At 41.3% G+C, this 23,329-nt stretch overlaps 1 protein-coding gene across 1 annotated transcript in view; it reads left to right on the top strand.

Moving 5' to 3' along the window:
- Positions 1-23,329, top strand: part of LOC124709000 (zwei Ig domain protein zig-8-like) — a 546,965-nt gene that overhangs the window by 277,080 nt on the left and 246,556 nt on the right. The window contains exon 4 of the mRNA XM_047240633.1: positions 3,158-3,285. Within this exon, the coding sequence (XP_047096589.1) occupies positions 3,158-3,285 (128 nt within the window). The remainder of the gene's footprint in view (positions 1-3,157; positions 3,286-23,329) is intronic.

The raw sequence follows: 23,329 nt of genomic DNA, 5'->3' as shown, positions 1-23,329 counted from the left end.
AACAGCGAACGCTAAAAAGCTCTGACACCTCGATTCTCAAAACTGCAGGCAATTTCACCTACCGAAAAATGCCATAACGCAACACTAAATGCTATGTCGCACTATAGCGTTACTTCCGAGAAGATTCGGCTGGATTTCGATCTTCACCAGGCCCACACACTGTGCTCGCGAACGGTTTAGCACCCCGTCGCAGGCCGAGATATAATGAAAAAAACATCGATAAATGAAAGCATAAATATGTACATAACTGCATGTATAAAGAGTAACTGTTGACATAATGGTTGTTGGGGAAATAAAGTAATCGGAAGAATATTTCTTCAGTTTAGACTGCAGGAAAATATTTTCTTATTAATTGTTCCAGTCATTAACTACTGTGGCGGCACCTTATAAATGGAAAATGATATCCCTGTAGTGGCACCTTACATAATATATTTAATTGAGTTAGTATACACTAGAATATCAAATTTTGCGATGATGTAATACATTGACGTGCATCGTATTTTATCTTTTAACGAAAGTGGGAATCACACTCCTACTTTAATCACTATAGTCACCGATTATCGGACGCGATTTGGGGCACCATGTCACGGACTGCGCGGCCCCTCCCGCCGGATGTTCGAGTCCTCCCTCGGGCTAATGTGTGTGTGTGTAGCTCTTAGCATAAGTTAGTTTAAGTATTGTGTAAGTCTAGGGACCGATGACCTCAGCAGTTTGGCTGCTTAGGAATTAGCACACACACATTTGAACCAATTATCGGATAAAATGTAATCTTGTTTCACGGACAAGCGCATTAAGTAAAGAAGACTCAGTCTCTTCGAAGACCGGCGATTGCATTTTAGGGATAAATAATAGGTAGCGGTTTTCAAGCGAAATTCTTTGTTACTTTCTGGTGTGAAGATGGTATCGAAGTTCACATTAACATAACTGTGTTAGTGTTTACTTTTTTAAGATTGACATTCTACTCGGAACGGGTATTTTATAATAACTTCCAGTTCCTATGACGTGCGATAGCGGCTTTATTAATTTCCTGCGCCTTCTATGTTTTTTTATTTTAGTCGATACAGAAGCAGGATATTTCAAAGAAAAATGCACGTTGCGGAACTTCGGCGAGGGATGGATCGTTGTGTTATGTAAGTATTTCAATTTCGTTGAAGTGTCGTTTCTAATATCATGCATTAAGAAGTTCTTGCTACGCTGCCTATAATGTACATAAATTTTCAAAGAAAAATTTCCCTTATGTAATGTTATCTCCTTTTAGGGTTTTAATTTTTGTGATTTTAAATTTAAAGAAGAAGGTAAAATGTTGGCGAAGGAAGGAACCATCATATTGCCAGAAAGAGGAGAGAACATACAGTTGTGAGAATTAGAGGAATGTGTTGAACTTACAACGTCCTTGCGGCGTAAAATACTTCTGCAGGAATGTATTTCATTACTGATTCGATATTCGCCTTATGCCATGAAGTCGTCGTTGGAAAGCATTGAACTTTGTGACACGAAACAGTGATATTGTTAATAGTTGATTGCAAAGTAGTAGTTTGTAGAAGAGTAATAATTACATTGCAACTTCGCTAAAAACATAGAATGCTGGTTTGATTTATGAATGTAGAAATGCGAATGCAATAGTGTGCTTAAGGCGTGCATTCAACAACTAAAATAAAGATGTAAATAATTTTTAGAACATTCCTCGTGGAGTAAAAGGTATCTGGCTAGAAGTAATTTGAAACTTGATTAAATAAGTCTCTACCGGAACAAAACATTTATTTGCAGTGCTTACCGGTTTCGATCAGAATGTAATCATCTCTTCCGACCACCTATAACATCATGGTAGGCGGTGTCGGTGAACAAAACAGGCGTTATGAATACATGAACCTCAACTCCGCCGCCTACCGTCATGGTATAAGTGGCCTGAATATGGTCAATTCTGACCGAGAGAGGTGAGCATTGTAAGTAAACGTTTTGTTGTGGTCTAAAAAACTAAACTCTGCCCGAACAGGCCATGAATGTCCAACGGCACCGACCGGCCGCCGTGTCATCCTCAGACCACAGGCCTGCGGATATGGAGGGTCATGTGGTCAGCACCGTATCCCAGTGGCTTTACTTTTCAAACAAGTAGCTCCTCAGTTTGCCTCAGAAGCGCTGAGTTTCATTGCAGTCTGAACTGTTTTTTACTCCGTATTTGAAGTTTATGCATGGCTTAAAATGTTGTTATTTCACAATTAAGTTCATCGTACAATAGATCTACCAGATCGAGCGAGGTCGTGCAGTGGATAGCACACTGGGCTCACATTCGGGAGGACGACGGTCCTAATCCGCGTCTGACCATCCTGATTTACGTTTTTCGTGATTTCCGTAAATAGCTTCAGGCATAGGCCGGTATGGTTCTTTTGAATGGGCACGGCGGACTTCCTTCTCCACTCTTCGTTAATCCGATCGGACCAAGGACCTCACTGTTTGGTTCCTTCCCACAAATCAACAAACCAACTAACCATTCCCATCTACAAGGCAGCCAAGGTGTCGATCTACTAGTAGTTAGTACCGAACACGAAGAAAGTAGAATCCGTTCTCTTATTTTTTAATAAAATAAAAACCAGAATTTTTATGGGTGAGGATTATGACATCAAAATAACGTTCATACCTTGAGATATGACGTTATAGCTAATATGGCCGGAAGACAGTGATTTGTTACATCGTGACACTATATGACGTATCTTTGAAAATAGTTCCAAAGCCAAATTTTCCACTTTTTTAGCAGTGGTACACTTAAATCGAGTCATTTTGTGTGACAATCTATGATTTACACTTACGTAGCAAATAATTTTAGAAGCATCAAACTGTGGAAGCCCTAGTTATCAGCTAGGTGAACCGCCTTCAGAGCACTGTTACGTTCAAACAATACTTCGCTGTCGATTTCGGCTCTAGATTAACCCTTCCTGAGCCGCAATTATTTCAGCTGATATTGCCGCGCTGGAGCAAACGAAGTGGAACGCGCCGCTGAATAAGCAGAGCTGCACAGCCACGAGCTGGTGCATCGCCATGCAGTGGGCGCTGCTACGGAAGTGTGTGCGTGTGTGTGTGTGTGTGTGTGTGTGTGTGTGTGTGTGTGTGTGCTGCGCTTCCGCACCCTGCGCCCTAACTGCATCTACGTCCGCTGTTGCAGAGCCGACGACGGAGATCGTGGGCGGTCCGGACCTGTACATCGACCGCGGCAGCACCATCAACCTGACGTGCGTGGTGCTCTTCAGCCCGGAGCCGCCGGCCTACATCTACTGGAGCCACAACGACAACGTGAGTAGCCCGCCAGCCACACACCGCTGCCTGTCTGCGGCTGCTCACAGCGCTGCGCCGCATTTACCACAGCCGCGAGCGCGCGCCGTCGCCGTACATTTCGCTATACGGCGGAGCTGGGGCAACTAGATGTAGAAATATATCCATTCTATACTAAAATTCAGGAAAATATTGGAGGGTCCTTTTCCTCAGTCATCATATAAGAGACGCTGAGAGCCAGAATGGGAGAACTAAATTTTTCTCACTACTGAGAAATGAAATATTTTGTGTATCATTTAATGTCAATTCATGCTTTACGAGGTGCATTCGAGTTCTAAGGCCTCCGATTTTTTTTTCTCCGGACTGTATAAACATGCGCATTGTTTTGAAATGAGGCCGCGTAAATTGTCAATACGTCCCAGAGATGGCAGCACCGTACGGCAGATGGAATTTTACCTCCAGCGGCGAGAATGAGAACTGTTTGAAATACTTAAAATGGCGACGTTTTCCTTACTTGAACAGCGTGCAATCATTCGTTTTCTGAATTTGCGTGGTGTGAAACCAATTGAAATTCATCGACAGTTGAAGGAGACATGTGGTGATGGAGTTATGGATGTGTCGAAAGTGCGTTCGCGGGTGCGACAGTTTAATGAAGGCAGAACATCGTGTGACAACAAACTGAAACAACCTCGGGCTCGCACAAGCCAGTCTGACAACATGATCGAGAAAGTGGAGACAATTGTTTTGGGGGATCGCCGAATGACTGTTGAACAGATCGCCTCCAGAGTTGGCATTTCTGTGGGTTCTGTGCACACAATCCTGCATGACGACCTGAAAATGCGAAAAGTGTCATCCAGGTGGGTGCCACGAATGCTGACGGATGCCCACACGGCTGCCCGTGTGGCATGTTGCCAAGCAATGTTGACGCACAACGACAGCATGAATGGGACTTTCTTTTCGTCGGTTGTGACAATGGATGAGACGTGGATGCCATTTTACAATCCAGAAACAAAGTGCCAGTCAGCTCAATGGAAGCACACAGATTCACCACCACCAAAAAAATTTCGGATAACTGCCAGTGCTGAAATAATGATGGTGTCCATGTTCTGGGACAGCGAGGGCGTAATCCTTACCCATTGCGTTCCAAAGGGCACTACGGTAACAGGTGCATCCTACGAATGTTTTGAAGAGCAAATTCCTTCCTGCACTGCAACAAAAACGTCCAAAAAGGGCTGCGCGTGTGCTGTTTCGCCAAGACAACGCACCCGCACATTGAGCTAACGTTACGCAACAATTTCTTCGTGATAACAACTTTGAAGTGATTCCTCATGCTCCCTACTCACCTGACCTGGCTCCTAGTGACTTTTGGCTTTTTCCAACAATGAAAGACACTCTCCGTGACCGCACATTCACCAGCTGTGCTGCTATTGCCTCAGCGATTTACCAGTGGTCAAAACAGACTCCTAAGGAAGCCTTCGCCGCTGCCATGTAATCATGGTGTCAGCGTTGTGAAAAATGTGTACGTCTGCAGGGCGATTACGTCGAGAAGTAACGCCAGTTTCATCGATTTCGGGTGAGTAGTTAATTAGAAAAAAAATCGGAGGCCTTAGAACTTGAATGCACCTCGTAAAATAATTCGTCATTCATTTGACGAAATGTACCAATGAAACACACTGAAGCGCAAAAGAAACTGTCGTAGAAATGCGTATTCAAATACAGCGCTATGTAAAGAGGCAAAATACGGCGTTGTGGTCGGCAACGCCTGTATATGACAACATGTTTCACTTGTCAGATCGGTTACTGCTGTTACAATGCCAGGTTATCAAGTGAGTTTGAACTTGGTGTTATAATCGGCGCACGAGCGATGGGACACAGAATCTCCAAGGCAGCGATGAAGGGGGGGCATTTTCCAGTACGACCATTTCACGAGTGTATCGTGAGTATCGGGAATCTGGTGAAACATCAAATCCCCGACTTCGCTGCGGCCAGAAAAAGATCCTTCAAGAACGTGACCAAAGATGGCTGAAGAAAATCGTTGAACGTCACAGAAGTGCAACTCTTCTGCGAATTGCTGCAGATTTCAATGCTGGACCATCAAAATGTGTCAGCATGGGAACCATTCAACGAAATATTATCGAAATAAGCTTTTAGAGCCTAAGATCCACTCGTGTACCCTTGATGACAGCACGGCACAAAACCTTACAAAAATGGTTCAAATGGCTCTGAGCACTATGGGACTTAACTTCTAAGGTCATCAGTCCCCTAGAACTTAGAACTAGTTAAACCTAACTAACCTAAGGACATCACACACATCCATGCCCGAGGCAGGATTCGAACCGGCGACCGTAAAAACCTTACACCTCGCCTGTGCCCGTCGACACCAACATTGGACTGTTGATGACTGGAAACATGTCGTCTGGTCCGACGAGTCTTGTTTCAAATTACATCGACTGGATGGACGTGTACGGGTACGGAGACCACCTCATTAATCCATGGACCCGGCATGTCAGCAGGAAACTGTTCAAGGTGATGGAGGCTCTGTGATGGTGTGGTGGGACGTGTGCAGTTGGAGTGATATGGGACCCCTGGTACGACTAGATGCAGGTGACACGTATGTAAGCAAGCATCCTGCCTGATCACTTCCATCCATTCACGTCCATTGTCCATTCCGGCAGACTTGGACAATTCCAGCAGAACAACGCGACATCTCACACTTCCAGAATTGCTGCAGAGTGGCTCTAGGACACTCTTCTGGGTTTGAACACTTCCTCTGGCCAGCAAACTCCCCAGACGTGAACAATATAGAGTGTGCCTTGCAACGAGCTGTTCTGGAGAGATCTCCAAGGTTTCATACTCTTGAGTGTTTATGGACAGGCCTGCGGGATTCATGGTGTCAATTATCTCCAGCACTATTTCAGACATTAGTCGAGTTCATGCCACGTCATTTTCCGGCACTTCTGCATGCTCATGGGAGCCCTGCACGATATTAAGGAGGTGTACCAGTTTCTTTGCCTCTTCAGTGTATTAAAGTTACTACAGATATTTTAGTCACTTGTACAACAAATACCTTCTTTTTAGTCCCTAAAAGTTGGAGTACAGCTTTTTCCTCTCAGAAATTAACTCGTAGTGAAATGTAAAGTGGTATAAATCAAGAGATTTACCATTATTTTTAAAAAAGTTTTGGTGAAGTGGAACATTTGAGAAGGAATAAAGCAATACGCTGCCTTTTAATCTCCATAATTGCAAATTGTTTATAAAACATAAACATAATGTGACACAGTAAAAGTAAGTCTGCCCTTATTGCTCATGTTATGCACTTTTCTCTCACAAGTTGAATTAAAATAATGGCATTGTTTTTGTTAATTACTAGGATACTACCTACAGAGTCTACCTATAGTTCAGGAATGCGCTCATCTACGGATTATAAATAAGTTGTTGTTTAGAAATGTCGAACTTTCTTAAAACGTAATTCTTGTCTTGCTGATATTTGAAGAGTAACAGCATTATGAAAAGGAAGCTGCTACTCAACATATAAGGGATATGCTGAGCCGCGAAAGGACTGTCATAAATTAGCTTTGGGCCAATAAGGCCTCCGTCAGAAATAGACAACACAAACACACACACAGTCACACAAACGCAACTCAGATACACACACATGACCACATGACTGCAGTCTCTGGCAATTCAGTTGAGACTGTGTGTGTGTCTGTGTGTGTGTGTGAGAGAGAGAGAGAGAGAGAGAGAGAGAGAGAGAGAGAGAGAGAGAGAGTTGCGTTTGTGTGGGTTGTTTGTGTGTGTGTGTGTGTGTGTGTGTGTGTGTGTGTGTGTGTGTCTGTTGTCTATTTTTGACGAAGGTGTTACTGGCCGAAAGCTAATTTGTGACAGGCTTTTTGTTGTTCCTATCTGCGACTCAACATCTCCTCCACGAGGTGAGTAGCGTCTTTCCTTTTCATAATATTGTTATAGTCTATCCTGGATTTTACATTGTTTGATATTTGGACTTTATAATGGAGCATTCTATTTACTCCATTTCACCGTCCGCAAAATCTTCCTCTGCCAAAGGGTCAACATGTCCAGGAACAGATACCTGAGCCGACCTCGCAGTTATCACTTAGTTGAAGAAAGCATGGTTCACCGGAGGGCACTGATGTATGGAAGAAGCGTCATCATGTATTTCCTTTTTGCCTTGGTGAAAGGTCGCACAGCATTGTTGAGAGGGATGAGTTTTATGGTTGTTGAGTTTAATGTGTGACTTTACAGCTTGATTCGTGTAGGCTTTAATCTGGACTTCAACATGGATGCATACTTCCCTTATAAAGACAATTTCAGTATGTAGACTAGAGGACTTCCCTCACCGACACACTTCATTCTGGATAGAGAAACATTAACTCTTCGGATATGGAACTTAATTATGACTGAATTACTTTAAAAGAATCGGAAAATGCTGTCCAAGAATTATTAAACAATATGCAAAACGGTTTGCCATCATTGCTTCACTCATTTTTCTAAAAAGATCGGAAAGTCGCTTATTTTATAAGTTTACCTGAGAAGAATAGACTCTTACAGTATGAGCTTTATACTACAATAAATTACATCATTACAGTACAAAACCAACAGGGAGTGTTTAAAAAAAACATTTCTTCGTTTTAAACACCTGTAGATGGCAAAGTTATTTAAAACCATCACCGATAAAAAGTAAACACTCACTCATTAGGTGCCTGGCTTCCTACTAAGAAGTTATTCCACCGCATCGGTAACCTAAGGGGACATGCAGTGCAAAATATGTGGTCAGTATAGGGAAAAAGAAGTCAATTTTACATCTACATTTGCATACATACTCCGCAAGCCACCATATGGAGCATGATGTGGGGTACGTTGTACCACTACTAGCCGTTTCTTTCCTGTTCCACTCAAAAACAGAGCAAGGGAAAAGCGACTAACTACACACCTCTGTAGGACCCGTAATTTCTCTCATCTGCGTGGACCTTACACGAAATGTAGAGTCGTAGACAAAACGAGCGAGCCCCCCCGCCTTTTCGTTATGCTGGTCCGCACGGCTTTAAAGTCTGATACACAGCATAACGAACCATCTGAACTTTTTTAGACTGTTTTCAATAATTTGTAAGAGTATATTAATGCTGATTAGTGTGTTAAACACAACACGTAAATATAAGACAGAAATGAAAGAAGAAACGCTAATTGGTATGAACTGTACCAATAAAAATGAATTTCAACTTATCGAGATAACAAAACTGTTTTAGTAAGACAAAGAACCCCAGATCGTTACGAATTAGCAAAATATTATCCGCATTCGGCCGCGAAACGGTCTGTTTCAACGTTCAGACCAGTCATACTGGATTACCGTTGCTGACCTACCATGAAAGTGTGCAAATTTAGCAATGCGTGAAGATTCATAACGAAATTCAGTTAAAAATCATTCATTGCCACACTTAAGTTAATTCCATTATTGACAGAAGCGGAAAAAGTAGGCAGTAACATGTATTAAATTTACAAGAGTGTCATATTGACATCCACAGGGCGCCAGTACAGAATAAAGGTAGCCTCAAAATGTTTTGGGAGCGCGAGAATTTCTTAAAATTGCTTTACTGATATTCTACCTGCCTCCATCGAGATTAGAACCGAAAACAAACCAGACCTTCCTTTCACTACGCTAGCAGACAACCCAGGCAAACAGCCCTCTATTATTACCCCAGACATGAATAAGCCGGCAATTTAGCAGTGAAAATGGCAAAATGATATGCAGTTGCATAGACCTTTCTGGACTCAAAAACATGAATTTTCTACCTTTATGTCACCGCTTATGTGACAATCATTGGGGATGTTTATCGAAATAACAAAATACTGTTATTAGCGAGTAAATTAAGTTGGGTAATTCTGCACCACCCCAGGATATAAACGGCTACATAGCTGCCAAACGTATTCTACACTGTTTCGAATCCTCCACTAGTCTCGCCACAGCCAGAAAACGTTCATTAGCCGAGGTGTTTCTTAAGCTAGCTAGCAATGGGAATGTCTGCAGTTCGAAAACGCGGTGGCATTAATGCTGGGATATGAATTACCACGTGTATAGGCAAATGGATTTTATTTGCATTCCTGTAAACGTGATTTGGATCAAAAGCGTAGCTACGATTAATATGCTGATGTATCGACTGCAACTAGAATATTTAGAATAAAGAGTAGGGGGTGTTATTTATGCGGCCCTCATCTTTAGTAACTGTCGTAGTTGTTTTCGTTGTTAGGATTTCGTCACCTAAACCGGTAAAAACGGGACCCTACTAGCCTCACTTTCTTGACCGTCTATCTGTGTACCCAACCCTTAAAACCCGTTTACCTCGAGAACGGGTAGACATAATAAGGGGAAATGTATCGCACTTCTTGCGGTAACCGGTCCCTTGGTGGTATAAAAAAAGTGAGCTTCTATGTCAACGCAATCTAAAGATACGGCCGTTCATGTAAAGAAAATTTACGCGAAAAGTCAAAAAATGGCTCCAAGAACTATGCGACCAAACTTTTCACTCGAGGGAAGACTTGTACCAGGGACCTCTCGTTCTGGAGCTGCTCACGCTAACCACGGGATCATGGCGCTCCTGAGCTCACATTCTCCTTGATGTTGCCTATCTTGCGCATGGACTACTCAGTTTGTATATTTTGCTTTTTTTTTCATGGTTCCACACAACTTCTTCCTTTTTTCTCGATTGATCTGTGTTCAGTTTTTCAAGGCCTATCCACTGTGCCAACTTATAACTAAATCTGAGGGGGGGTGCGATGGGGAGGTTCCCTTGTTAGTGGTATTGTGTGTTGATGGCGTTGCCAGTTTACATACTGTGCACGTAACACACAATAAATGTGTTGGATGCCTCCTGTGATCAGTTAACTTCAAAAACGTTTGTTGTCATCGTAATTCATGTAACTGGCTCTTCGACTTCTAATCTGACAATTTGTGGAAGAATTCCACAAGATTTCGGGATTGCAGCCGGATCTCATCGACTTATTTCCACGATATTTCGGCTGACAACCTTACACCCATCTTCAGGCGAGTGTTTGACACTGGAGATTGCTAGTGCAAGTCGCTCTATTTATAGGTAAAAGTGCCGCAAGACGCGCATGCGCAAGTTACCGTAGCATGCGCGCCACCTGTCGATTCCAAGACCCTCTACAATATTACTGCATGTATAGAGCGCAAACGAATGCGTGAAACAAGTAAAAGTTGCACGCAACGTGTCCAAAACAATAAAATGCAAAATTTCAATATTAAAATTATAATTACTTGTCGCTCGACGTGTCAGAAGCCATAAAAAGTTTTCTTTTGGTTGATATTAAAGAAATCAACGCATCCCAGGCCTTATTCAATAGAAAGCCGCCATCACAATTAATGAGATTTTCCGCCAAACGTATTTCCACGGATTCCTTAACAACTGAATCCCAGAAGGATCTCGATGGGGCAAAGATTTTCGTGGCCGAATAATCCATGGTATGTCCTGTGGAAATACAATGTTCGGCTATGGCCGACTTACTGGGCTGTAAAAGGCGAGTGTGGCGCTCATGTTCAACGCAGCGGTCGTGTACTGTGCGTGTGGTCTGACCAATGTAGGCTTTCCCACACTCGCAAGGTATTTTATAAATTCCAGCCTTCCGTAATCCCAGATCATCCTTGGCAGAGCCCAGAAGAGCACGAGTCTATGTAGGTGGCTGGAAGATTGCTTTCACAGGATGTTTCTTTAAAATTCTGCCTACTTTCGATGAAATGTTCCCGACATATGGGAGAAATGCTCTGGACTTAAACACCTCCTTATCCTCTTGATCTTGTGGGTGGTCGAGTTTTTTCATTCTTAAAGCAGTATTGACCTGATGTGCAGAATATCCATTATGTTGAAATACAGATTCCAAATCCTCTAATTCGTCTGCAAGGCTGTCTTTATCAGACACGACGTGTGCCCTATGCACCAACGTTCGAAGGACGCCCATAGTTTTTGACGGGTGATGACAGCTTGGCGCCTGCAGGTACAGGTCCGTATGCGTGGGTTTTCGATAGACAGAATGCCCCAATGACCCATCCACCCTGCGATTAACCATGACGTCCAGAAATGGATGGCAACCATCCTTTTCAACTTCCATCGTAAACTGAATGTTTGTGTGGCTGGAATTCAGATGTTGTAAAAACCGTGAAAGCTCTTCTTCACCGTGAGGCCACACTACAAAAGTATCGTCCACGTACCGCCAGAAGACTGTTGGTTTAAACATCGCCGAATCGAGAGCCCTCTCCTCAAAGTCTTCCATATAAAAGTTTGCTACCAGAGAGGACTGAGGACTACCCATGGCAACACCGTCAAGTTGCTCAAAATATTCATTATTAAATAGAAAGTAAGTAGAGAAAAGGGCATGGTGAAACAGTGCCGTTATATCGGCCGTAAACTTATTGCCGATAAGTGACAATGAATCCAAAAGAGGGACCCTCGTGAAGAGTAAAACGACATCGAAACTTACTAACAAGTCCGAATCCTTCAGCTGTAGTGTTCTCAGTCTGTTGATAAAGTCCGCAGAGTTGCGAATATGGTGCGTACATTTGCCAACAAAAGGTCTCAGTAGCGAAGCCAGATGACTAGATAAATCATATGTCGGAGCACCGACATTGCTCACTATGGGGCGTAAGGGCTCATTATCCTTATGGATATTTTAATACTGAAATTTTGCATTTTATTGTTTTGGACACGTTGCGTGCAAGTTTTACTTGTTTCACGCATTCGTTTGCGCTCCATAGATGCAGTAATATTGTAGAGGGTCTTGGAATCGACAGGTGGCGCGCATGCTACGGTAACTAGCGCATGCGCGTCTTGCGGCACTTTTACGTATAAATAGAGTGACTTGTACTAGCAATCTCCAGTGTCAAATACTCGCTTGAAGATGAGTGTAAGGTTGTCAGCCGAAATATCGTGGAAAGAAGTCGATGAGATCCGGCTGCAATCTCGAAATCTTGTGGAATATTCGATACGCTGTGGAAGAATTGTTTACCTTGCTAGTCCTAGTTTGAAACATTGCCTGACAGAAAACGTAGGCATGAAGGAGTCAGTAAAAGCAATTATTCGCTTTTATAGCAAGCTTTTGAATCCACTGGACACTTGAATACACTATATTGATTCTGAGAGTTTTGTTATTTCTCTTGTTATTTACTGTCTCAGTGTCAGCCGTGAGAATAAAATTAAAGGCAGTTCGATTAGGTTCCTGATCTGTAAACTATGATTTAATATTCTGCGCTGCTAAATAAATTTTGAAGGTTATATTCTTTACGTAAAACGGACTATCGGTTTCAGTCCTAGGATTGACGATAAACTTCAGAAATACAATTACAGAATAGAGGCATATCGATTATGGCTCCTCACCACCAACAATAGTTGTTACCCATAGTTTCGTATTTGCTATTTGACCGTCGTTACCCTTTAGAGACCAACCTGATCTTTCCACAATGCCATTTTTGACTTGCTTCTTAATATGTCCTGTAACTACAGATTTATTGAAAATATTAACTGTTAAATACGCTATTCCACAAATTAAAAACTTCCAGTTATTCTTCATATCTTGAAATTTACTACCGTTCACTTTCACTTAAGAAAAGGTACATAACAATAACGTGAAATAAAAGATTAGAATGTCAAAGCATATTGTGAATAGTTAAAATGAAATGAACTAAAAATCATCTTCTTGTCTAAAAGACGTTACTGTTCCAGAGAACTTCGGCACCACTGATGTTTGGCCATATGTCGACAAATAGTGGGTCTCATGGTACAGCACTGTTTAGCCTCAAAAATCAGTAAAAAAAAACTACTACTGTTGCTCCGAATCGCATATACCAACTAAAAATGGTTCAAATGGCTCTGAGCACTATGGGACTCAACTTCTGAGGTCATCAGTCCCCTAGAACTTAGAACTACTTAAACCTAGCAAACCTAAGGACATCACATACATCCATGCCCGAGGCAGGATTCGAACCTGCGACCGTAGCGGTCTCGCGGTTCCAAACTGTAGCGCCTAGAACCTCACTGCCACTCCGGCCGGCATATACCAACCGCCCTCTACTGCGACAACGACTCTAAGTCTATTGGGTATTTGATTTTTCTCTGCTTTTTGGGGCCTCCTTACCTCTCCTTCTAGCCCAACCATTGTTCTCCAATTACGCCTTCATCGGCGAGCTTCTCCTCAATATTTTTCATTTGTGCTGAATCGTTTTGTACCCTTCTTGCATGTACACGTGTGTCATATATTTTTAGAGACTGCATGAATGTATAAGGTGAGTATTTCTTCTCTTAGCAAATTAAATATTACATATCTTGCTGTGAATTAATTTGTTTGTCCACATTCCACTTACTGTGTTTCCCTAAAATTATATAAAATATACGTCTGTAAAAAAAAAAAAAAAAAAAAAAAAGTAAAGAAAAAGAAACTTGAAACATCTGCTGCAGCCGATTGGTGAAGGGCTGAAAAAAAAAACCACCTCTGCTGATGCTGCTTAGTATCGCGTATGTATAGCCTCCTTCGGCTTCACACACAGCTCGAAGTCTGTTGGGCGTTGAGCCCACAAATCGAGCCACATAACTAGGAGATTCAAGTAACTCAAAAAAAAAAAAAAAGGCTCTGAGCACTATGGGACTCAACTGCTGAGGTCATTAGTCCCCTAGAACTTAGAACTAGTTAAACCTAACTAGCCTAAGGACATCACAAACATCCATGCCCGAGGCAGGATTCGAACCTGCGACCGTAGCGGTCTTGCGGTTCCAGACTGCAGCGCCTTTAACCGCACGGCCACTTCGGCCGGCCAAGTAACTCATTCCAAGCGTCATGAATCACATCAGAAAGCTGTCGGCGAGTCGACGGTGACTGCCCCTTTTCTCGTATTACTCTGACCATTTCTGCTCAAATATTCTCAATGGGATTCATGTCAGCTCCTTTAGGTGGCCATTCTATTACAGTAATATTACTACGGTCGTCGAACCACCTCTTAACCACACGTCCCATATCAATAGGCGAGCGATCTTGTTGGAACATGATCTGATCATCGCCAAATCTTGGATGACAACTCCAAGATGGCCGCCGAGTAAGTGACGCCAGAAACCATTTCCAGAAAGTTAAGTGATTTAGACAGGAATATAATTTAGTTTAACGCCGACAACAAATTAAATACGTGCATTAGTGTATCGTTTAGTCTTGCCGTTAAAGGTTTGACTTTTCTTTGCGTATTTTTTCAGAAAACACGAAAAGATCGTAACCTCGCGAAGTCGCGCTTAGGCTTAAATTTTGTAAACGTGTTTGTTTCTTGTTTCACGGTAATTTAACTAGTTTCTCGGTAACAAATAAGTAAACTACCGTAAATAGCGTATAAATTAATTGTTTTAATACAGATTTCAGAAAAACAACGTAACTTTATATCAGAAACTTGCCTATATACATTTGTTTATAGGCCTAATTCTCGTAACGTTTTTGGAGAATCAAAGTTAAAGTATCTCGTTTAATTGTCCTTTTTTTCATTCCATCGAGTGAAATATATAATAAATAGCGTATACCTTCGTTGTTTTAATACAGATCTCAGAAAAACAGCGGAATTTTAAATCAGAAACTTGCTTATATACATTTGTGAATAGGCTTAATTCTTGTAACGTCTTTTTTGATTTTCGGTAATTTAATTGATTTATTCTAGCTAAAGTATTATTTTTGCCATGAGTGAGAAGTGCCTGACTTGCCGTAGAATTGTTAGTTCCGGGGTTTGGTGTGATGGATGCAGTAGTTTTTTTCACTGGGGGGACTGCAGTGGCGTGGGTGTTGGGAAAGTGGATCAGGCTCATCAGTGGTTATGTAGGATTTGCAGCAGAGATAGGAAGTTAGTGGAACAGGAGGGGAAAATTACTGCCCTTCAGGCTGAGCTAGATCAGGCTAGGGAAGATCTGGACAGGTTAAGGAGGGAGAAGGGCAAAGAGAGGTGGGAAGTGGCAACAGGTAGCAGAAGGAATAGGCCTAGAACTAAGTCTGACAGTTTTGTGGTGAATGTCAAAAATAAGTTTGACCTGTTGCTTCAGTTAGAAACTGATGAGCCTCAAGCAGAGGTAGGTGTAGACAGGACACAACAAACTTTCAATAGGAAATTGAAAAAGAATGTAGGAAAGTCATCGAAAAGGAAGAAAGTTTTGTTGTTAGGCAGTTCTCATGCCAGAGGTGTAGGCCAACTTCTGCAGGAGGAATTAGGACCAGAATACCAGGTCACAAATTTTTTCAAACCAAGTGCTAGTCTGGATCAGGTGACAGAGGATTTAGGTTCACTCTGTAAAGGATTTACCAGGGAAGACACCGTGGTTATTGTGGGAGGGCCAGGGAACAGCATCGACAGAGATCCTGGGTACAGTATAGAGTGTGACCTGGTAAAGATTGCGTCAGCATCGAGACACACCAATGTTGAATTTGTATCTGTCCTGAGACGCCATGACCGGCCTCATTTGAACTCTTCTGTTGGGAGAGTTAATTTGGAGTTGGAACGGCTGCTTGGATCGGGTGCGGGGGCTCATATTGGTGTGGTTCCTGTTGATTATCTCAGTAGGTGGGACTATACCAGGCACGGCCTACATCTCAACAGGAAAGGGAAGGGGAAACTGGCTGGGGTAATAGCAGGAAATTTAAGGGTGGGAGGCACTGCCATGAATGGTAAAATACCAGTGGTTACAGGTGTTGGAGCAGCACCATTTTTAGGATAGGTAAGACAGAAAGATGTCAAGTTCTACGAGAGGTCAGGATTGAAACAAATCTTCAGTTTAGGAAAGAAATTAAACAGCACAATTCTAGCACATTGGATCACCAATCACAGCTATCAATTATAAATTTTCACCAATCACCAGAAATTTTATCTCCACCAAGTTGTATCTCAGTCCTAGGTAATTCCATTGATGAATTAAAGTCACCCAACCCAGTTGACATAATGTGCCTCTCTGAACACCATGTGACCACTGGTATAGGAACTAGGCCTAAGCACAATGAGAAACTCAGACAGGAGAGTACTGCAAATGTTAGAATAAGGAAAGGTTCTCATAAAAGTATAATTAAAAATAATGTAAGTATATTTCATCAAAATATTGGGAGTTTAAAGAATAAAGTAGATGAGCTTCTGGTTTGTTTAGAAGATTTAGAAGCTGAGAATGAAATAGATATACTATGCCTGTCTGAGCATCACATTGTTACTGATGTGGATAAGGTAAATGTAAGTGGTTATAAGCTCTCTGCACATGTAATGAGAGAAAATATGGAGAAAGGAGGAGTTGCCATATATGTCAAAAGTTATCATTGTGCAAAAAGTATAGAAACAAAAAAGTTTTGTGTAGAGAAACATATAGAAGCATGTGCCTGTGAGCTTAAATTAAATAAAGGCACATTTATAATTGTAACTGTATATAGGTCCCCATCAGGAAATTTTCATCTATTTCTGAAAAATTTGGACTCCTTGTTGTGCTATCTGTCAGACAGGGGGAAGCAAATTATTATTTGTGGGGACTTCAATGTAGAATCTCTGAAAGAGGGTAATAGGAAAAATTACCTTGAAGTATTACTCGGTTCTTTCAATTTGACACCCGTTATTGATTTTCCTACTCGGGTGGTAAAGGATAGCAGCTCACTGATAGATAACTTCTTTATAGACCAAGATAAGTTTAACCAGATAAATGCTCAGCCTGTTGAGAACGGTCTTTCTGATCATGGTGCACAGCTAGTTACAATATATGACATAGCTCCATTCAGCAATACTAAACAGTCCTCCAAAGTAGTACGTTCAGTCAACGATTTAACAATTGTAAATTTCAGGGAAAGCCTACAGCAGTTAGACTGGGATGAGGTGTACCATGAACCTGATGCCAATTTAAAATATAATTTATTTCATGACATTTTTGTAAATGCATTTGAAAACTGCTTCCCCAAGAAAATAGTTAAATATACTTGTAAGAAACCTTGTAACAAACCATGGCTTACTAAGGGTATAAAAATATCTTGTAACCGGAAAAGGGAAATGTATCTGACAGCAAGAAAGAGTAGTGACCCAGAAACTATCAAAAATTATAAAAACTACTGTGTTATATTAAGAAAAGTTATTAAAAAATCCAGGAGTATGTGTATCATGTCTGAAATCAGCAACTCTGATAATAAAATTAAAACAATTTGGAATATTATTAAAAGAGAAACAGGTCAACCAAGAGCAGAGGAAGACAGTATTACCATCAAATTGAATGAAAACTTTACGAACAAAAAGTCAGAAGTTGAAAATATTTTTAATAATCATTTTCTAAATGTTGTGGATATAGTAGGATCCAGGTGTTCATTAGAAGATGCTAGGCTGTTAATGGAAGAGGCCATACCTATGCAATTTGATACAATTGAAATCTCACCCACTTCTCCCTCTGAAATTAGGAAAATAATAAACTTGCTTAAAAGCAAAAACTCACATGGAATTGATGGCATTTCCAGCAAAATACTAAAAGCTTGTTCTCAACAGATAAGTAAGATTCTCAGCCACCTGTGTAATAGCTCTCTGGAACAGGGCATTTTCCCTGATAGACTGAAATATGCTATTGTTATACCTTTGCATAAAAAGGGGGATAGATCTGATGTCAACAATTACCGTCCAATCTCCCTTCTAACAGCTTTATCCAAAATTTTTGAGAAAGTAATGTATTCAAGAGTAGCTTCACTTATCTGTAAAACTGAAGTACTAACAAAATGTCAGTTTGGTTTCCAGAAAGGTTTTTCAACAGAAAATGCCATATATGCTTTCACCAGTCAAATTTTGAATGATCTGAATAACCGAACACCTCCCATTGGGATTTTTTGTGAACTCTCAAAGGCTTTTGATTGTGTAAATCATGAAATTCTGCTAGACAAGCTCAAGTATTGTGACATGAGTGGGACAGTGCACAAATGGTTTCATTCGTACCTAACTGGAAGAGTGCAGAAAGTTGAAATAAGTAGTTCTCGTAAAATGCATAGATCAGCACATTCCTCAAACTGGGGAACTATCAAGAATGGGGTTCCACAAGGGTCAGTCTTGGGTCCTTTGTTGTTCTTATTGTATATTAATGACTTGCCATTCTATATTCATGAAGAGGCAAAGTTAGTTCTCTTTGCTGATGATACAAGTATAGTAATCACACCTGAGAAACAAGAATTAACTGATAAAATTGTCAATACTGTCTTTCAGAAAATTACTAAGTGGTTCCTTGTAAACGGACTCTCACTGAATTTTGATAAGACACAGTACATACAGTTCCGTACAGTGAATGGTATGACGCCATTAATAAATATAGACCTTAAACAGAAGCATATAGCTAAGGTAGAATATTCCAAATTTTTAGGTATGTCCATTGATGAGAGATTAAATTGGAAGAAACACATTGATGATCTGCTGAAACGTTTGAGTTCAGCTACTTATGCAATAAGGGTCATTGCAAATTTTGGTGATAAACATCTTAGTAAATTAGCTTACTACGCCTATTTTCACTCATTGCTTTCATATGGCATCATATTTTGGGGTAATTCATCACTGAGGAATAAAGTATTCATTGCACAGAAGCGTGTAATCAGAATAATAGCTGGAGTCCACCCAAGATCATCCTGCAGACATTTATTTAAAGATCTAGGGATATTCACAGTAGCTTCTCAGTATATATACTCTGTTATGAAATTTGTTATTAACAACCAAACCCAATTCAAAAGTAATAGCAGTGTGCATAACTACAATACTAGGAGAAAGGACGATCTTCACTATTCAAGATTAAATCTAACTTTGGCACAGAAAGGGGTGAATTATACTGGCACTAAAGTCTTTGGTCACTTACCAAATAGTATCAAAAGTCTGACAGATAACCAACAAGTATTTAAGAAGAAATTAAAAGAATTTCTGAATGATAACTCCTTCTACTCCATAGAGGAATTTTTAGATATAAATTAAAAAAAAATAAAAATAAAAAAAATATAATAAAAAAAAATAAAAATAAAAAAAAAACACAAAAAAATAAAGTTGTTATATTAACTTAAGTATGTTGTTAAATTAACCTAATTATGTCATGTATTGGAAAATTCGACTCGTTCCACATCATTACGAAATATCGTATTCATGATCCATGGAACTAGTATTAATCTAATCTAATCTAATCTAATCTTGCTGTCAAAGAAGGCAACATCGCGTTCTCCATAACTGATATACAATTGCGCGCATCGAATCTTCCTTCCACTTTGCACAGAAGCCTACACCCTTCGACCGATATCCATGCCCATACCGTTACCGACTCCCTGCCACTCCTTCGGCAACTGTAAATATATGTATGCCGGTAAACGTGTACTTTTCCGGTTCATGCCGTAGAGAAAACTTTTTCGTCCGTGAAAATCAGTCGCCTCCAAAACGGGAGAGGTTTGTCGACATTTTCAGCAGCAAAACCAAGGCGAGCTTCTCTGTGCAAACAGTCCGTGTCTCTTTCACAGCAGCGCTTCTTGCTCTCAGTCCACCTTCCCGCAGACGACGAGTGACGGTCTTACTGCTAACACTGAGACCCAAAGTTTGCTGAATTTGTCGTGCGTTGACAAATGGGTGGTTCTCACTGAAACGGCGTATCTGCTGATCTTGAGTTGCTGTTGTTTTGCGCCGACGGCCATGAGTCCTCCCATTCAGGTTACCACTCTCTTCCTTTCGTCTAATCCACCTGGCTACCATCGACTTGTGAAGACCCATAGTTCCTGCTATATAGCCATTTGAAGATCCCTCTGCATGGAGTGGTATTATAGCGCCCTTGTCTGCCTCAGCCAGATGGGCCATTTAGCGCTGACTGAATGACTCGTCGCGGGTAGTATCTGCTGCGGAAACAGCGCTAGCAGGAAACAGACTGCCTCCTCCACTACGGCAGCCACAACGCAGTGGTCAAGTATGCGTAACACGGAAATCGATGGCATAAACGAGAGATCGCAAGCCCGTACCCGTGTCATTACATAGTGGAGCCACTTAGAATCCGTAATTTATCTCAGAAGGGACTGGTCCACTCTTGTCATGTCTTATCCTGATAAATATTACATGAAATGAAATGCTTACGTTTTGCATATGCGGCAGGCCTAACGCAACAAACATTTCTGAAATATCTCAGGCAACCTGAAGAACACTTCGCGAATTTTAGGTGTAGAAGGTAGCCTTATAAGAAGTAAAACGTGTTTATCCTCGCTCGCCATGTTTCCAAGTGGCGCAGTTTACTCTGAGGCATACATAGTTCTCGCCGGGCGTAAGAAGCGACTCGACTAACGAGAGAAACTCGCCAGGTGTCATAGGCTGATTGTCCGGAAACTTTGCTCAGTGAAGAAGAGGACAAAATAAGCGATCATGTGTTTCCACTTATCTGCAGACACTCGACCGTTTCCGAGAAAACGACAGTCAAAGTTATCAACGCACCGTTGCTGTAGTGTAGATACTTTCTGCAGCCGAGTACGCAATTGAAGCGGTGGCTCAGTGGCTACCGTCATTCCTTCTTAACTTTGATTCCCGTGTTCGAGACCATACTGTTTTATTTAATTATTTTTCTTTCCTGCCTCTCTATCAGAATTATCTACGAATGTTTTTTTTCTAATTTATGTTGAAATAATGTTGTCGTTATCCGCCAATTAACTTTATCTGTAATTAATGAATTTAAAAAGAAATAAACGAATGAGAAAACCTGATCTAAAATCATCTGGTGTGCCTCATGTATCGTTATAACCAAATGGTTTATAAATGTTAATCTGCATTCAGATCCGATGGTGGCACCTTTAGTGTGTTGAAACCGGTTATCCAGTAAACGGTATTTAAGCGATCTTGGCTTCTGAATTATTTCTACAACAGAGTGATCGCCCCACTACGCACTATGTGTTCCCTTTTTAGCTTCTTTCTTTACACAGTAAATTAACTGACGAATAACGACAACATTGCATCACAATAAATTGTAATAAACATGCGTAGATAATTCAGAGAGTGAGGGAAAAAAAGGAAAAACCGGGTTTCGAACTCGCAGCGTAAAGTTCCGAAGTCGCGATGGCAACCGCAGAGCCACCGCTTCAGTTGAATCCTTACCCGCTAAGAGGTATCTACACTATAGCACAGCACATTGAAAACTTTGACCGTCGTTTTCTCAGAAGCGGTAGAGTGTAAGCAGATAAGCCGAGACACGTGTTCGCTTATTTTGTCCCCTCTTTCACTGAGCGAAGTTTCAGCAAGATCGGGGTATGACACTTGGCGTGTTCCCTCGCAAGTGGCGTACGTTGCGATTCAGTAGACAGAATGCGTCCACTTTCCTCGACTACTCATTGACATGTTTGGAAACTTTCTTTCTTGTAGTGGCACTTTGCATTATGAGGGCTGGCTTTCCTGATAACGATCTACTAATGGACTTTGCTCTTAATTTACGTTACTGTGTAGGAGACCTACTTCAACTACTTGAACAGGAAATGTTTGTTTATTTGGATACTCTGCTTCTTAGTTGCTCTATTTCGCTATAATGTTTTCCTTTGTTTCAAAACGGCAAGTTTAGATGACCACTGCAACTTGGTAACATCAGTAAGAATTTAATACTTTGAAACAGTTATGCGTGGTGTACGAGGAGTGTACTCAGTTGAATGAGGAATACATTAACCACGAAAGCTCCGTCCAATAACAATAATTAACTTTCGATTACATGACAGAACACAAGTCGAAGCACTGTCAGTTCATCTCAGTACCCAGTAAAACTTAAACTGGAACGATAGAAAACATACTTTTGTGGAAAAGGCAAACGAAAGACTGCGTTTTATTGGCCGCACACTAAGAATACGCAACAGTCCAACTGAAAACACTGCCTACACTACGTTTGTCCGTCCACTGCTATAATATCCTTGACAGATGTGATTGACTGTGCACGCAAAAACGTCCAAGGAACGGTAGCACGATTTGTAATGTCACGAAATAGAGGAGGGAAAGTCCCAGATTTGATAATCGAGTTGGGGTAACATTCATGAAAACAAAAGCGTTTTTCGTTGCCGCGAGATCTTTTCTGGATGCCAAAACACTATTTCCTCGGGAACTTACACAGGAGGAAACCATAGTAATAATGTAATTGATGGCTCGTAAGAAAAGATTTAAGTGGTCCTTTTTCCCACACACTGTTAATGAGTGGGACGGTAGAGAAATAGTCCGAACCTTCTGCCAGGCACGTAAGTCTGGATTGCAAAGAAATCCTGTAGATGTAGTCATGTAGATGTAACAACGAACTTATGTTGTAATTGCGACATGTGAGTTACATTTGATTTGAACATCGAAGTTGTTTCCTGTTTATTTACTTTTTGTTCATTATTTTCAGCCATATACAAACACCTAGGCGCGTTAAATTGATACTGAAATAAAGTGTCATGCATGGACCAATAACAATAAATTCTTACCTACTTGTTATGGTACTGCAGTATCCGCCAGCGTCTTCAGAAGTGGATATCGCATACGACGTTCCTAGGGTGTTTAGAAATGGATATTGCAGACGACTTCGAACAAAGTTTGAATGTAGCTTCGTAAAAGGTCCGTGATCAACCGATCTGAGTTGCTGGCGAATACAGTTTATCCTCACAAGAGAGTACATATTATCATTATACATGAGGTGAATAGGGTGTCGCCGGGTGCGGTGGCCGAGAGGTTCCAGGCGCTTCAGTCACGAACCGCACGGCTGCTTCAGTCGCAAGTTGGAATCCTACCTCGGGCATACATGTCTGTGATGTCCATAGGCTAGCTAGGTTTAAGAAGTTGTAGGTCTAGGGGACTAATAACCTAAGCAGTTGGTCGCATAGTTCTTGAAGCCATTTTTTGACTTTTCGCGTAAATTTTCTTTCCGTAAACGGCCGTATCTTTTGATTGCGTTGACGTAGAAGCTCACTTTTTTACACCACCAAGGGACCGGTTACCGCAAGAAGTGCAATACATTTCCGCTTATTATGTCCACCCGTTCTCGAGGTAAACGGGTTTTAAGGGTTGGGTAGACCGATAGACGGTCAAGAA

Source organism: Schistocerca piceifrons, chromosome 7 (genome assembly GCF_021461385.2).
Source record: "Schistocerca piceifrons isolate TAMUIC-IGC-003096 chromosome 7, iqSchPice1.1, whole genome shotgun sequence".
Lineage (NCBI taxonomy): Eukaryota > Metazoa > Arthropoda > Insecta > Orthoptera > Acrididae > Schistocerca > Schistocerca piceifrons.
This window is presented reverse-complemented; position numbering and strand designations above follow the sequence as displayed.